Here is a 17357-nt window from a genome sequence, read left to right as displayed (position 1 = left end):
GTGTGCTGCATCTGCAGGAAGTGGCAGCACTTTTTCTTGTTCTGGAAACTTTGGGCTTTTGTGCATGGAATTGTTTGAAAAATTCAGCACCAACAATAAATCTCCTGGGTACCTATTCCATGCTAGGCACTGTTCAAGGGGATAAGGAGGTCACAGAGCAAGTTATGAGGCTGTTTAAAGGATGAGTGTTCTGGGCAGAGAGAACAATACCTGTAAAGGCCACAAAATGGAAGCTTGTCTGATATGTTTAAGAACCAGCAAGGAGGGAATGTGTCTAGAACAGGGTGGAAGAGTGGAAGAGGAACAGGAGTTGAGGTCTGAAGGATAAGCAGGCTGATCATGTAGGGCCTTATGGGACATTGTAAAATCTTTGGCTTTTTCTTTGGATAAGATGGGATACTATTAGAGTGTTTTGAGCAAAGAGGTGACATGGTTTGGCAAGTTTTGTAAGAACTCTTTTGTCTATGGTGTGGAAAATAGACTAGCAGGACAGGACAGAAGCATCGAGGAGGCTCTTGAAGCGATTCAGCAGAGGAGTGAGGGTGCCTTGGGCAAGTGTGGTCACAGTAGAGATGTAAGAAGCAGTGAGATTCTGGGTTGATTGTGAAGAACCAAGTTCTCAGAATTTGCTGGCGCAGGGTGTGAGAGAAAGAGGGATCAAGAGTGATTTCAAGGTTTTGGCTGTGCAAATAGAAAAAAAGAGTTGCCATTTGCTGATGGGAAAGGCTATGGAACAGACAAGTTTGGGAGAAGATGGGAAATTCATTTTTGGGTATGTTAAACTTAAGATGCTTGTTAGATGGATACAGATGTGAGTACCGGGTAGAGGTTTGGGATGATGACAGAAATTTGGTGTATTGCATTTTAATAGTGTTAAAAGCCATGAGAGTCACATGAAGAGATGCTCAACATGACTAGTCACTAGGGAAATACGAGTAAAAACCACAGTGAGACATCACTTGATATCCATTAGGATGGCTGTTATAATTAATTAATTAATACATAAAAACAAATATTGGCAAGGATGTTGAGAAATTGGAACCCTGTATGTTGCTGGTGGGAATATAAAATAGTGCAGCCACTGTGGAAAAATGGTATACTGATTCCTCACAAAATTAAGCAATTCCCATATGATTGCAATTCCACTTCTGGATACACACCCAAAAGAGTTGGAAGCTAGGTGTTGAAGAGATTTGTACACCCATGTTCATAGCAACATATTCATAATAGCCAAGAGGTGAAAGCAACCCAAGTATCAACAGATGAACGGATAAACAAAATGTGCTGGATACGTACAGTGGAATGTTAGTGTTACAAAGGAGTGAAATTCTGACCCATGCTACCACGTGGACAAATCTTGAAGACATTACGCTCAGTGAAATTAGCCCATCACAAAGGACAGTACTATATGATGCCACTTATATGAAGCACTTAGGGTAGTTAAATTCGTAGAATGAGAGAGTAGAATGGTGGTTGCCGTGGGCTTAGGGAAAGGAAAAATGGAGAGCTTTTGTTTAACCGGTACATTTTCAGTTTGGGGATGAAAGAGTTCTGGACATGGAATGTTGGTGGTTGCACGCCAGTGTGGATATACTTCATGCCACAGAGCTGTACACTTAAAAGATGGTTAAGGTGGTAAATTTGGTTACATATATTTTACTACAATTCAACATATCTATAAAATGTATTTATAGACTTTTAATAAAGAAGTTTTCTAATACAGTAATAATTTTTGTAAACTTTCTGAGACTGGATGAGATCATCAAAAGAGTGTGTGTAAGCAGAGCAGAGGTCTGGGGACAGAGTTGTGGGTTATCCACTGTCGGAGTTGAGGGAAGCAGCAAACGAGACTGAGGAACCAGGCAACGAAGAGGACGGGGCGCCAGGGCCATGTGGGCTTCTGGATCCTGCTGATCTAGAACTCTTCCCCTAAAAGGGTTTTCTTCCTGGATTCAGTCAAGAGGGTAATTCAGAAATATTTGGGAAAATGAGTAACATAATTACTCATTTTTCTGTACTTTTTAGAAAGAAGATCTGGATATTGTGTGTGAGCGGTTCACCACAAGTAAACTGCAGTCCTTTGAGGATTTAGCTCACATCTCTACCTATGGCTTTCGGGGCGAGGTAAGCTGAGGATTAAAGAGACTTGGAAAACATCCTCCTGTGATGGTGGTTCTGCCATTTGTCAGCTTGTTTCTCAGCAGGTCAACCAGCCATGATACTTTTTAATTGGTAAATATAAGCAAATGAGAACGGACTTAAATTCAGTGTGCCAAAACTGAGAATTGTTCATAAATACTTTATACACCATAAACTAGATACAGAGACACCCCCCCCCCCCCACGTCTCTTGATGGAGAAAGGCAGCACCACCTACCAAGTTTTCTTGTCCAAAACTCAGATGTGAATCTGGTCAATACTTAGATCTAAGTACCAGTACAGAGAAGATACAGGGGACAAGGGAGCATGGTAAATGGTCCTGAGACTGGGGAACCACATGAGAAAAGACTTGTTTCCTTCAACAGGTAAACTGCAGAAGAAAAACGTAGAGAAGGGAGCAAGAACCTGTGGCTTAAAAAGAATTTAAGAGACACATTAACCAGCTCCAATGTACGGCTCTTACTCGGATCCTGATTTGTGCCAACTGTAACATTTTTTGAGACAGATGTTTGAACACAGATTGGTTATCTGATGGTATTAAGGAGAAATTATTATCTCGGTATAAAAATAGCATCAATTTTGTTGTTGTTTTGAAACAGAGGTACTGGGGATTGAACCCAGGACCTCATGCATGCTAAGTATGCTCTCTACCACTGAGCTATACCCACCCCTCTCATGGTTTGCTTTCTTTTTCTTTCTTTCTTTTCTTTCTTTCTTTCTTTCTTTCTTTCTTTCTTTCTTTCTTTCTTCCTTTCTTCCTTTCTTCCTTTCTTCCTTTCTTCCTTTCTTCCTTTCTTCCTTTCTTCCTGTCCTTATATTTTAAGTTATATTCTGAAATATCTGTGAATGAAATTATGTGATGTATCATAGGAATATCTGATACAGAAAATGGATAAAAATATTTTTAAGATCAAAATAGGATCTTATATTTTTATGACAATACCCTATGGATATATTTTCATTCACTATGTATAGGCCTGCATAAATTTATAATGGCTGCATACTGTTCTGTTATATGTGTGTACTGTAGTCTATTTAAATGGTTTCCTGGTTAAGTGTTTATTCTTGACTTCTTAACTGCTTAATACTCTGATGAATATTCATGTATGTGTGTGTGTTTTGTTCAGTTATTTCCTTGGATAAAATTATAGAAATAATATTCATGAGTAAACACATGCATACTTTTAAAGCAGTTTATAGTTTCCTATTGCTGTCCCCCAGAATGACCACAACCTTAATGGTTTAAAACAACACAAATTTGTTATTACAGTTCTGGACATCAGAGGACATGGGTGTCACTGGGTCTCAGTGTACTAAAATCCACATGTGTTGGCGGGACTGTATTCCTTTCCAGAAGCTCTGGGGAACCAGAGAAACTGGAGTAGTTATTAGTAGGGGAATGAGAGTGAAGCTGGAGGAGGGCAATGGAGCCAGTTACTTTTCATTTTAGGCCTTTCTGTAGTTTTTGAATTTTTTATCATATTTTACTTTCATTCAACTTTTTTTTTTAATTAAAAGGCAGCTGTGGCCCACTTACTGCAATTTAGATCAAACCTGGTTGGCCTCAAGCACCCTATGGCTCAGAGTGAGCCCCAGGTTGGTCCAGGTACGGGCAACATCAGACAGTATAACCTGAGGCTCCCCGGCTTTAAGTGTTTCCCCGGTCCGCCCTAGCAAAGCAGTGCCATTCCGACTTTGCAGCTTCCTGAGTCAGTTCCTAAGCCGGTGACCTCCTGGAGCCTTAGTCCAGTTGTAGGGTATCTTTGGGGTTGTAATTAAACCGTGATTAAACAGGGAAGATTTATTGAGGGAATGCTGTGTGCCATCCATGGTTCTCAGCACTTTGTATGTATTAACGCTTTCACTCTTGACAGCTCTGCAAAGTAGCTTCTATTATTAGCACCCTGTTTTACATATGAGGAAACTGACACTGAGAGTTTAAGAAAGGTGACCAGAGCACACAGCTAGTAACCCCCTTCCCCATCACAGTGCCTGGGTTTCATTTTTATATGCTATGGTGTCCTTGTGAAAGAAGATACAGATTCCAGAGGGCTAGCAAACCAATCCTGATGTTAAGGGGAAAAGTGGTCATTTTTGTTTGTTTGTTTTCTTTTGTTTTGTCTTAATTGCATAATTTAAAATTTATGTTTCTAAATATATAATTGGTTACAGAAAACAGTTTTGAATAACACCATACAACCTTGTCTGTTTGGGGTGACTCCATTATCCATTTCTGAAGGCAAGCTTTGAAAATTGTTAGAAGACAAATTACTGAGAATATTAAATATGGCTGTAACTCTTCACCTGAGCACAGTTGCTGTTAAGGTTAACATTAATGCTAGGGTGTCTTTCCTTTTGGACTTTTATGTATATATAAATTTCCCTTGTTCTAATTATGCTACAGATTCAATTTGATATCCTCCTTTTTTTTTTTTAATGTCATCAAAGTGAGTGAGCAAAGTGAGTGTCATTTGTTAATACAAAACAGAAGCGGCAATTTAGATAACTTCTCCCTTATGATGTGACAGTGGTGACCCAGTGATGGGTTTTTCCTTCCCTCCGTGTTCTTTTCTTCCATAGGCTTTGGCCAGCATAAGCCATGTGGCTCACGTCACCATTACAACCAAAACAACCGATGGGAAGTGCGCATACAGGTACAGTGCTGTCTTCTGCTCTGCGTATGTATTCATCATGAAATGTGTTTTTATCTGCGTCTCAAAGTAATCCTATCTAAACACCAGGGTTATCTCTTTTGGCTGAGATCTTAGGTAAAACTTTTCTCCTCCCTTTGCATTAGTTGATAATCCACGGGAACGATTATAGGTAATAATCTTACTTCATGAACTCCTAAAAGGTAATGGATTACAAGTGCCAGCAAGATTCCTGTTTGTTTATTTTTTTAATTGTGCTTTTCTGTTCTTCTTCTTTTTTTAATTCTTATTTTTTATTGAAGTGTAGTCAATTTACAGTGTTAGTTTCAGGTATACAGCAAAGCGATTATTAAGTTATACATATACATACATATATATGTATGTGTGTTTTCAGATTCTTTTCCATTATGTGTTATTACAAGAAATTGAATTTAGTTCCCTGTGCTATACAGAAGGTCCTTGTTGTTTATCTATGATATATATATATAGTGATCACACCTCGGTTTTTATAAGCTCTGGCCATTAACTAGTGGAAGACAAGGATTCATGCCAAAAAAGAGAATTTATTTTATCATACAGATTGTTAGTTAATATAGAAAATGACTTCAGCAAACGGCAGTTCTGCCTTTTTCTCAGTCTTTAACAGACAAACGTGAAGTTTTGGAAGGTGGAGCATTTCAGAGTGTATAGCACTGATGCTGGTGGGGGTTGACTTGGTGCAAATTATAGTAGCCCTCAGATTGATTTGATTGATCCCTTCTCACAAACTGGGGAGACCCTTGTTGGTGAATGTCTTCCTACACAGCCTGGGACACAAGTTCCATTTCTTCTGGGGTGTTATGTCCCTCTAGTGGCTCCCCTTCCATGGTAGGATGGAATCTAGAGTCATCACCGTGGCAACCAGCACCCTCCTGATGTGCTCACCTTTCCAGCTTCTCCCCTCCACACATCCTTATCTGCCACGTAGTCTAAAGCTTCTATACTTTTGTTTATGTTTTTCCCTTCCTGGATGGTTTTCTCTGCTCTCTCCACCTGAAACTGGTCCACTCTAGAGCCCAGGTGAATTGTCATCTCTTCTGTGACACTTTCCCCCACCCCTACCCCAGACTGGATGTTTTCCTTTTCCAGATCACTTAGCGCGTTGTTCTGCACTGCAGGTAAAAGTCTGTGCCCTCACTAAGTCAAGAGTTTTCCTAGGCCTTTCTTTATTACCAGGGCTTCTGTAGGCCTTATTCGTGGTAGCCCCTCAAGTAAATGATTGCAGCATTACTGAAAACATTTTACTGTCATCTTAGGCATTGGCAAAACTATTGTTCCTAGCTCAGAATTCAGGAACTAAAAAGCAATGTTTGCTAAAAGAACAGGGATTCCCCCCTCCTTTTGTATCCAATTAGAATAGTTGTGGAAGTGGCAAAATAAAGAGGAAAATGGTAATTAAGTCAATATGCAACATAGCTATATTTTAGTCTATCATTAATGTAATTTCAGTTTTTACCCTCTAGAGGAGGTACTGGGGATTGAACCTAGAACCTCGTGCATGCTAAGCGTGCACTCTACCACTTGAGCTATAGGAGAGCTCCCCAGTTTTTACCCTTTAGATAAGTATTCTACCTCTATTAGGTATTAATCATCTCTTATATTTTCTGATTAGAGCACAATACTCAGATGGAAAGCTGAAAGCACCTCCCAAACCATGTGCAGGCAATCAAGGGACCCAGATCACGGTGAGAATGGTACACAGGACGGGAAATTATTGAAAAAGAGCTTTGTATGAATAGTGAAATAAAAACCAAAATTGTCTCTGAGTTCTCAAAGTATTAATAAAATGAATTTGTACTAGGTCGTAGAAATCCCAAGATACCACCCTGTAAGGAAGAGAAATGATTGTTGGCTTTTGTGGCATGGCAGGCTGCTCACCACATCCTAATTTTTAAGAGACTGGGAGATTCTTCTACTGAGATGGCAGAAATCGGTGGTGGGGTAGCTGGCATTGAAAGAACCTTAAGCTTGTCTCCAGAAAACATCAGTCAGAGTTTGAGCCTTGATACTCAGTGGTTGTGTATCCAGAGGAAAGTTATTTAATGCCTCTTAATCTCACTTGCTCATCTGTCAGAGAATAATGGAGTGAAAAATACCTGTCCACTCACTCAAAGGATGTTGGAGTGACACGATTGTATCATTAGTCAGGAGAAGGTCTGTTGCGCTGCCTTATTTCTATGGTGCCATGTTTGGTCTCTTCCCATTCCAAGCACGCCACTGCCGTGTTAACTCATCCCACCCCTCCGCCCCAGCCTTGGCCAGAGCACGTCTCGTCGAAGGCTCTAACCCCTGGGCTTGATGGGCAGGCAGCGGCAGAAATGAATGTGTACTTCACAGTGCATGTTAAGGGGAATACTGTACCAGGGTGACCACAGTGTGATTTCCAAGAACCCCTAGAAGATTTGAGAAATTTTATAATTACTCTTAGTGTGAAAACTATTTCTGAATACCATGTGGTATTAAAATTATTTGTGAGTTTATGTTTGCCCCACTAACTCTTGTGCTATCCTGGGCAGTACTGTGCTTTATTTGTCTTCGTATTCCCAGCACAAGGCAAAGAGCCTGATGTAGAGAGGGCCCCCAGTACCTAGCTGACAAGTCAGAGTGAAGTGGGAGGCAAGAAAATACCCTTTTATTTCTTTTGTTAAGGCTGCTTACAACTGTGTTGGTGGTAAATATAGTTGGATTCTCTGCCTTAAGACCCAGCTTAATTTCTTTATACTTCTGTGGATTTACAAGAAAAATCAATCTTCTGTTCAGGTGGAGGACCTTTTTTACAACATATCCACGAGGAGGAAAGCTTTAAAAAATCCAAGTGAAGAGTATGGAAAAATTTTGGAAGTTGTTGGCAGGTACCTTCCAGAATCTGGGCGTGGGTCTCTGAATCAGTCTCTCACCAAAGAAATGTGTTCCAGTGCTTAGAAACTGAGAATGGTTGCTGAGCTAGGTAAATAGCAATACTAGCCTACAAATCATTTCTGGTCAAGGTTTAGCCACCAATTCTAGCTTCTCCCCCATGTCCCCAGAAGAGAGCAGTTGGTCTCTGTATCAGTGAGGGTTCTTCTGTGGTGGGCAGCAGAAACTGACTGTAACTAACTTGAGTCGTAAAGAAATTTATTGAAACTTATTGAAATTTATAAGACCGACTCACCAAGTGGAAAGTGTGGACAGCTGCTCCTTGAGGAGAACCAGAAGCAGGGTGGCTTCAGGGGTTTGATGTAGTGACCCTGTCCCACCTGTTTCCATTGCTTTCCTGACTCTACTCAAGAGTCTTTCCCAGGAGAGTACATCTCATTGGTGTACATGATAGTCCCCTTAGCACATACCCACGTCTCGAGAAGATTTCTCGATTGGCAGTCTGCATCTATCAAGTGGAATGGGGAGGAGGTAGTGACCCGGAGGAGGACTTGGGGCTGTTAACAGGAGAAGGGACACAGGGCAGTTGAAAACAGCATTATGTCCAGGAGAGACTGTCTGCTAATACAGTGGCCCCAGCATGGCTCTCTGAGCCTGCATGTCCTTGAATTGTAGCAGAGCTGTGTTAACTGTTTCTCAGTATTGCTAAAAAATCTAAAATCTGTTAAACATTTGCCTCTAATAGAAAGGAACAGACTTATACATCAAGTTCTCTGCTTTTTTCCCCTGGAATCATATAAATCAGTATCAGATGTTAATTATCTCCTGGAAGTAGAGGAGTTCTAGTTGGCTGTTTGGGTTCTAGGTGTGGTAAGTGAGTTAATTGTTAATGAGTAAGTGCATTTTACTAGACACAATCCTTCAGTTCGTGGGGCCCACGAGGGAGAAGCAGTAAATGTAAATGACAGCCAGCTGAGAAAAGGCTGGGCCATACTGAACACGACCTTGGGTGGAGGATGAAGCCGGTGTGGTGGGAGAGTGGGGGGGCTCTGAGAGAGAATAACAGAGCGCAGGGGGTGTTCAGGCTGCGTTCTCAAGATGTTCTTGAGGCAACCCAGACCTTCTGAGTTTGTGAAAATAAAACTAGGCGAGGAGGAGATGGTATTGAAATAACCCTGAGTCTAGCCAGCGACGTACAGGGGCAAAATGGAACCCTGGCTTTGTTCAGTTCTGCCACATTTAGCATTGGTATCTCCATGCAGTCTCTGCTGGCCTATTTCCCTATGGACAAATTATGATATTTGAAGGTATTTTTGTTTGTTTATATCTTTGTTCAGACCACTTAATTCCACCAATTTTTATAACTAAAAGGGGGCTCTGACATGTACTGTGCCTTGGCCAGTCTTTTTACTGTCTTGTTTTTTCTTTGCCAGGTATGCAATACACAATTCAGGCATTAGTTTCTCAGTGAAAAAAGTAAGTTCTTGATTTACAGGGGATGGTTATGTGTTACAAGAGCAAAAGGACTTTTGATCGTTGGCCGGGGAGGCAAGGTTATGGTGTCTCAGTCAGCACGGTGAGACAGTAAGCTGGATCTCCTGTTGTGTTCATCAGCAAGGTGAGACGGCGACTGACGTCAGAACACTGCCCGGTGCCACGACCGTGGACAACATTCGCTCCATCTTTGGAAATGCTGTTAGCCGGTATGTTGATAACTTTTTAAACTCCTCTGCATTCCATCCCATTATTTAGGGATCTGTCCAGATAACATCTGCCTTAAAAGTTTGCTTTAATTGAACATGCAGGTTTGTGGGCATGCTTCAGATCACTTCGGGTATCAGTGCTTCTTGGGTGCACATCATCTCCCAGATGCTCTGGCTATAAATCAATGCATTCTCTCTAGGTCTCTGTCTTCAGAATATTTGTAGTGTAGAGGAGTGCTCCCTCTTTTTCTTGTATTTTCATTATCTTCACTTTAGGGTTGCATGCATTATCATTTGGTAGTTAGTAATTACCTCCCATTTTTCAGGCTTTGTGCCAGAAGTTAAGGATATAAAGACAAAGAAAATATTTCTGCCCTTAAAGACCTTCCTGTCTGGTGGTGAGCAGATTAGTGTTACCAAATCCTCGTTGTCAAGGAAAACCCTAAGTGGGAAGATTGCTTGCATTATAACTTTCTCGATACTCCCCTCTGCGGGGGAAAATGCAGACTACATCCCAGATCTGTAGTTTAATCTCAGGACTTCGCAAGACCCAGAGTGCCTGTGTCATAATCTGAGTTGAAGAATACTAAGGGCCTTCTGTGTGCCAGGCATGCCCTGGACGCTGGGGTACACAGATGAATGACATAGCCACTGACTTCCCTTTTTCTAATAACCCATAGGCAGGAGCAGTAGTCCCAGAATCCAGTTTTCTACTTGGAAGGACAGATTACTCTTTGAACAAGACCAGGTTCCTAACTAGGGAACAGTTTGCTTTCAGTTACCCTTTTCTTATTAATTGTTAAGAAATTGTGTTTTTTTTTTTTTCAGTTGTGCTCTCAGAATGAAGAGAAAGCTCTATTGTACAGTGAAACTTTTAAGGACCTCTTGACCAAATTTTAAGACTCAGAATTAGTTATTATGAAATTCCTGGGGACTATAAGAGATTGGCAGCTCCATGGAGCAGCAGTTCCCAAAACATGTTTCCAGAACACCAGCCTCTTGAGACATTTTGGGCAGAGAGGGTTTGCTGGTTCACTGTGTGGGGGCAGGAAGCTCTGGAGCTGTACCGCCTGCTCAGAGACTCGCGGCACACACATCATTCACTGCCTGAAAAGCTTCCACTTTCCAGCCCACAAGTGCCTAATGGGTGCCTGCTGTCTGCTGGGTGCTGTGCTGTATGGTAGAGATACGTAGTAGGGAATAAAGCAGAAACGAGTCATACCCTTGGAGGACTCATATTCTAGTTGGAGACCCAAGAAAGAATTATGCTGTTCTGTGCATTACTGACTGTGCTGGATGCCTCAGAGGAAAAGCATAAGGTAGAGGGATCCTTTGGTGGTCAGGGACAGGGACTCACAGAAGATTTGAGGAAGTGAGCGCTGAGATCCTAGGGATAAGGTGGAATTAACTCACCAGCAATAGAAACTTACGGGGCAGAGGGACAAGCCCTCGGGGAGGCCTTCAGGCAGAAATGAATGTGGCTTGTGTGAGGACCTCCTTTCACCTGTCAGTCTCCTCTCGTGGTGCTTGTCAACAAGTAAGGGCTTCAGCAGAGACAAGTTCTTTGGACTCTCACCTTGGGCTCCTAGTTACTAAGATACATAGAAGTTTCAGCAAAATAAGTTCTCAGAGCCTGGACTCGCCGTGTCCCAGCAGTTACAGCAGTGCTTGGCTAGTAGCATGAGGGCTTGAAAACACTGCCTAGTGGGGTAGGTGGATGGATGGTTGGACAGATGGTGGATGAGTGGTTGGACAGACAGATGGGCGAGCTCAGAGGACCTCAGTAAACCAAGTCTTCAGGGTCCTCGTTTGGCAGAGTTGGTGTATGAGAAGGAGCCCTAATTTTTCCAGCTCTGATTCTTTAGAATGTTTGGATTGTCCAGTTTTTTCAAAAGCCTCAAAATTTCTCTTTTTTCCAACCAGAGAATTGATAGAAGTGAGATGTGAGGATAAAACCCTCGCCTTCAAAATGAATGGCTACATATCCAACGCAAACTACTCAGTGAAGAAGTGTATCTTCTTACTGTTCATCAACCGTAAGTGAGAAAGAGCCAAGTGGGGACGTCTGTGCACAGGGACCTTTGGGGTACCATGGAAGTATTCCTCATTCACAGGTGTGATCATACCCAGGGAAACCTCACACCAAAATGTGGTTTAATTAGGAAGTATTTATAATTCCTCCCCTAAATCCGCTCAGCCCTCCCACCTGTGCTCATTGCTGGCTCACAGTTGTGGAGTCTGGCTCTTGCCTCTGAGAGGGAGCCCAGGAGAGGGCATCCCAGGCCCCTGTGAGCCAGACCCACCCCTCATCTGCTGCCGTCAGCGCCTTCCCAGCAGGCCCCGGACAGATCTTTGTTCTTTCCCGAGATCAAGGGCCACATTTGGAAATTGCACAACAGGGCAACAGGGAGAGGGGCCTTCAGGTGCAGGCAGTTTTTTGTTTTTTTTTTTTTTGAATGTACTAAATGCCACTGAGTTGTTCATTTTAAAATGGTTAGTTTCTAAATTGTGAATTTCACCTCAGTAGATTATTTCAATTATAAAAATGATGGAGAAAAAATAAAGTACATTTACTGTATAGCACAGGGAACTGTATTCAATATCTTGTAATAAACTATAATGAAAAAGAATAAAAAATATAGATATATATAAAAAAAGAAATTAGCTGATAGCTTTATGGGTGCTCCCTTGTAACTGACTCTGTTTATCTCTTGCTGCCTTTAGAATTCTCTTTTTATGTTTAACTTTTGCTATTTTAATTATAATATGTCTTGATGTGGGTCTGTTTTGGCTTATCTTGTTTGGGACGCTCTGTGCTTCCTGTACCTGGATATGTTTCCTTCTTTAGGTTTGGGAAGTTTTCAGCCATAATTTCTTCAAATACATTTTTGATCCTCTTTTTTCTTTCTTCTCCTTCTGGGATCCCTATTTGCATATGTTGGCACCCTTTATGTTATTCCATAGGGGTGGAGGGTATAGCTCAAGTAGTAGAGTGTGTGCCTCGTGTGCATGAGGTCCTGGGTTCAATTGCCAGTACTTCCTCTAAAAAATAAGTAAATAAACCTAATTACCCCCCCCACCAAAAAAATTTTTTTTAAATGATACATTACTGTTAAAGTGAAGAAAGGAAATGCTAGGCCCTTTGAGATTTTTCTTTTTAAAGAATGAGTTATTTACAGCACAAAGAGCAGGACTAGAAATCAGGAGGAAATAAACTCAAATCGATTTGGAATTTCCTCAGATTCCTTTCCAAGCTTTCTCTGCTGACATAGTGTTGAAATGATTGCTACCTATTAAGTAAATACTACTTTGCATTCTGCTGCTTTTTGCTTAACTGCACATTGCGTGGTCTTGAGAGACAGTGACAGGGCAGCAGTCCCAACACCATCTGACTCAAGTTTTTCCTTTTCATCCAGAAACACACCACATCATTCCATTTGTTCATTTCTTACCGTTTTTAATCGTATGGGTCCCTTTACCTTTATTGTTTAATTTGTATTTTTTTTAATTTTTGTTTTGTTTTGTGTGATTGCTATTGGAAATGACATATTCTCCCGCCTTCCACTTCTAGTGATAACCAGCTAGAGATGTCCCAAATTAAGCATATTTTACAGCAGTTGTTCAAAGCAATGTGGAAACAGTGAAGAGGGAGCCAATATTCTGCAGACACATTCTGTTAAACTGACTTATTGGCAAGGTCTTTTCCCACTTCATTAGGAAGGACTTGAGCCTGACGTGCAGCAAAGCTTACTTTAATCAAAGTTCAGAAAATGTTTTTCATTTATTTTTTTCCCCTAACCATGAAGAGAAACTGCTTTGTAACACACATGTTGGCTATAGAATAGACAAGCAGAAATCAGAGTAAGTGCCGTCTGGGTGGCTCACTCCCATGCCTCTGGTGGGGCTTTTTACCACACCAGCTCTGCGTTAACATTAGCTAATCTGGTCATGATGCCAAGTTCCCAGTAGCAGAGAGACAGCAGGCTCTTATGTGTGTCATCCAGTTACCTCACACTGGCCAGGCTCACTCAGATGATAGGAACAAAGAACACTCCTTTGGCATGTCTCAAGTTCAGAAATCTCAGCAGAGACACTCCAGCTGTCCTTTGTCAGGTTACACAGCCCAGCGACATTACTGAGGCGGCTGTGGATGTATGAGCACTCCTTGTTGATAGAATTACGGTCTCTCTTCTCATTGGGAATGAAAAAATGTGACATATCCCTGGCTGCACCAACGCAGGACGACAGATCATCAGCAGGTCATCCGTCTGGGGAGAAAGGAGAGCTGTGGTTGTCTGAAAATAGATCTTCCTCTGATTTTAGCCTTGTATCTCCCAGCTTTCGTCATTTTCCACCCCCTCAAGCCTGCCTCATTTCCTAAATTACCCTCAGTGTGTGTTCAGTTATTTGTCCCACCTGAAATGCCTGGAAAACATGCTCTTCCCCATAAGTACTCCATTTGTCTGCCCCCCCCCCACCCCATCGGGGCTCCCTAAGCTGAGGTAGCTGCTCCCTCTCCTCATCACTCAGCACACGCGTCTCCCTCATGGTCCTTCCACCGTGAGTTGGAATTAGTTTATCCACCAGCGTTTGTCTCCCAGCTCGTAGCACACATGGTAGGTCTCCAGGATGGATTTGCAGAATGAAAAGTCTGAGCAAGGGCACGTGGTCCACCTGGGCTGGCTGGGGAAAGGGGGTGGGGGGCAAGTTGACTGTCCTGTTGTACCTCTGCTGCTCGGGTGAGACGAGAGTCCCCAGGGAGAAGCTGGGGAGTCGTGACGTAGAGGGGGCCCTTCCTCCCTGGGGGACTGATGTGGCTGTCACTCCAGAGACATTCTTCTTGAGCTGATTTCATGGTATGTGTGAATGTGTACCTGCCATCTCACCTCTCGGGACAGATCTGGGCTAATTGCTTTCCCTTTTACATTTTTTTTATTTATTTTTTTAATTGCAGTATAGTTGATTTACAATGTTGTATTAGTTGCTGGTGCCTTTTATTTTTTAGATCGTCTGGTAGAGTCACCTTCCTTAAGAAAAGCCATAGAAACAGTGTATGCTGCATATTTGCCCAAAAACACGCACCCGTTCCTGTACCTCAGGTAATGCAGCACCAAACTCCTCGCCCAAGACTCACAAGGAAGAGAAATTCTGTCCAGCTGTCTCCTTTGAAAGAGATGGACTTGCTAATTAGCCCAGTCAGAGTGTATCCCTTACCCCACTGGCAAAAGATATTCATCCCTTTCTACAGGGGAAAGGCAGAGTTCTCCTTTATTTATTCACTCCTGCCACAGAATCTGACCGAGGGCCTCCCTTGTGCCAGGGGCTGTGTCAGTGAAACAAAGCTGAATAACATGGCTTGTCCCTGAGCCACGCAGAACCTGCCTGAACCTGGCAAACAAACCGTTCATCTTGAGGGTCCATCCAGGGCCCTCTACCAACAAAGCCTCACACTGCAGAACTCCACTGTCAGAGCCAGCAGTGAAGTATGATGGATTTGGAGCTCAGCCAGCAAGTTGGTAGTTGGTACAGCCTCCAGCCTGACTTTTGTGCTCCAGTTTAATGATAGAAGTTCTCTCACATATTTTCCTTTTTTTTTTTAATTGAAGTATAATCAGTTATAATGTGTCCGTTTCTGGTGTACAGCATAACTCATGTTTTGATCTACATGTAATACTGAACAGTCAATAGGGGATAGGTTCGTGACCACGATCTGGAAAAGTTAAGCACCTTGCCCTGGGTTATGTAATAAGAAATTCCACGTAATGGTAATAACTGCTAATGTATAATAAACTGCCTGGTACATGCAAAGTGCTTTACACGAATTGAATCCCCACCATGTGTTATGTTCAGTTCACAGGTGAGGAAACCCAGGCAAAGAAAGATGCTTCAACTTAGCCATGCCCACTCAGCATTAAGTAGCAGAGTTGGCATTTGAACCCAGGTCACGCAGACTTGACCCTGAAGGCTTGACCACTGTGTCATTAGGCCTCCCCGTGTCTGCTGGCCACCACATACACTGTGAGTGAATTTTCCCACATTCCCCACCATCTGAGGTGATTGTTCTCTCTTTTTCCTGCCAGTTTAGAAATCAGCCCCCAGAATGTAGACGTCAACGTGCATCCGACGAAGCACGAAGTTCACTTCCTGCACGAAGACAGCATCCTGGAGCGTGTGCAGCAGCACGTTGAGCACCAGCTCCTGGGCTCCAACGCCTCCAGGACGTACTTCACCCAGGTAGGGCGCCTCTCCCCGCTCATCTGCCACCTTAAAACATGCCCCGCCACACGTGAGGGCCCAGGTTCTTGACTGTTGCTTGAGGACTTTGTCATTATTACTTTGGTAGTTTTCTTTCAGCAACATTTCCTTCTTTGAACCCAACTGTGAAGGTTTTACAATGTTGTGTCTGGACCTGGAGTCCTGAGGCCTGAGCTCTTCTCTGTGCCTCCTTCTGGTCCTCAAGACCACCTTCCTAGGAAGGCGAGCTGTCTACTACAGAGAAGGGCACCTCTCCCCTGCATTCTCCTCAGAGACCTTCAGAGGCTGATCCCACGTACCCAGGGCAGAGGGCAGGGGCTGGCTCGGGGAGGCCATTGCCAGAGCGGGGCCTTTGGTGTCAGACCTGGGTTACTGCTGTGTGACTCACCCTCCCTGGCCTCCATGTCTCCCTCAGTAAAGGGGGAACCAGTCACCCTGACAGCCATGGACAGTTCCAAGTAGTTAGTGAATAGCAATTGCATAGTCTAGTCCAGGGCCTGGCACCATTCATCTAACTACACTTAACCAGGTTCTAAGTGCTTTGATTCTAAACTACTCCCTCTCTCTGGGGCCTCAGTTTTTCCATCTGTGAAATAAGCAGGTTGATAACATGATGTCCAGTGTCCCGTCCCAGTTCTGAGGTAGTGTGATTCTGGCCAGTCCTGTATTCATAGTGAGCATGTGTTCATCAGAAGCACAGCAGACACCGAAACTATGCAAATGGAAACATCTTCCCCGTTAAATTGCACTGGGTCCTGCAAGCGGGAAGCCAACTTCTGTGAGTCCTACTTCTCAGAAAACTTTTTAAATTACCAAGCAGATGAGTGCTTCCCAAAAGCACTTCCCATGGTTACCCCCCTGGAAGGGGCCTAGATGGGAGACTGCGGGGCACTGGCAGTGAGAGGGGACGCAGGCAGGGTGGGCCGTGCACCTGCAGGTTGTTGGGGCTGAGGGTGGGGGCGGTGTGAGTGTGAGCCCTCGGAGCAGGATCTGATGGTACAGGGAAGTGCTCGGTAGCTGTTAGGATTTTTTTTTTATCCCTTGTTGTTGCTCACTTAGCCTCAGCACCCTGTAGTGCTCATCCTCTGCCTCCCTCCCCAGATATGCACGGAGGCTTCCCAATGGGTGGGGCATTGTGGGTGCTTGGGGTTCCAGCACAGACAGGTTCCTGGCTTCACTGAGAGCTCACGCTCTCCTAGAGTCTACATCCCACGACAGAGACAAACAGGGAGGAGGGTGGAGGGGCTCCTGGCTCAGGTTTGAGCCTGAGGAAGGCGAAGGCTGGGACCTGAAGCCTGAGAAGAAACTAGGTGGACAAAAGGGGATGAGGAAGGAAAAGGGTGTTTCTGGCAGAGGGAAGGGCTAGGGTAAAGGCAATACGTGTTTGAGGATCTGAAAACTGAGCATGGTGAGTCCAGTAATCTTCGGAAGCTGTCTCTAATGGCTGCCGAGAATCACCTGGGGGACTTTAGGATTTCCCGGGGCCCTCCCCAAACCAATAAATCAACCTCAGGGGGCGGGGTCTGGGCATAATACTTTGTGAAAGCTTCCCTGGGTGCTGTTGGGGGCAGCCAGGGGTAAGCAACGCTGGGCCTGGGTGGTGCAGGCCTCCGCTCCCTGCAGAGTTCAGGCCAGATAGAGGGGTTTGCAGCAGCACGTTGAAGAGCTTAGACTTCAACTTGAGAGGAATTGAC

The 17357-nt window shown here is 43.6% G+C and overlaps 1 protein-coding gene across 4 annotated transcripts in view; it reads left to right on the top strand.

Moving 5' to 3' along the window:
- The window catches only part of MLH1 (mutL homolog 1), a 45099-nt gene that overhangs the window by 2144 nt on the left and 25598 nt on the right, over window positions 1-17357 (top strand). For 3 of the 4 annotated variants that reach the window (XM_010982038.3, XM_031469908.2, XM_031469907.2), the window contains exons 3-11: window positions 2026-2124; window positions 4740-4813; window positions 6462-6534; window positions 7610-7701; window positions 9139-9181; window positions 9320-9408; window positions 11332-11444; window positions 14414-14507; window positions 15489-15642. In XM_010982038.3, the coding sequence (XP_010980340.2) occupies window positions 2026-2124; window positions 4740-4813; window positions 6462-6534; window positions 7610-7701; window positions 9139-9181; window positions 9320-9408; window positions 11332-11444; window positions 14414-14507; window positions 15489-15642 (831 nt within the window). Of the gene's footprint in view, window positions 1-2025; window positions 2125-4739; window positions 4814-6461; window positions 6535-7609; window positions 7702-9138; window positions 9182-9319; window positions 9409-11331; window positions 11445-14413; window positions 14508-15488; window positions 15643-17357 lie in introns of those variants that run through there. The other variant, XM_064496744.1, reaches the window with a different exon arrangement.

This window comes from Camelus dromedarius, chromosome 17, assembly GCF_036321535.1.
Source record: "Camelus dromedarius isolate mCamDro1 chromosome 17, mCamDro1.pat, whole genome shotgun sequence".
NCBI classification, from domain to species: Eukaryota; Metazoa; Chordata; class Mammalia; order Artiodactyla; family Camelidae; genus Camelus; species Camelus dromedarius.
Note: the sequence above shows the minus strand (reverse complement) of the source record. Positions and strands in the feature narration are given on the sequence as shown.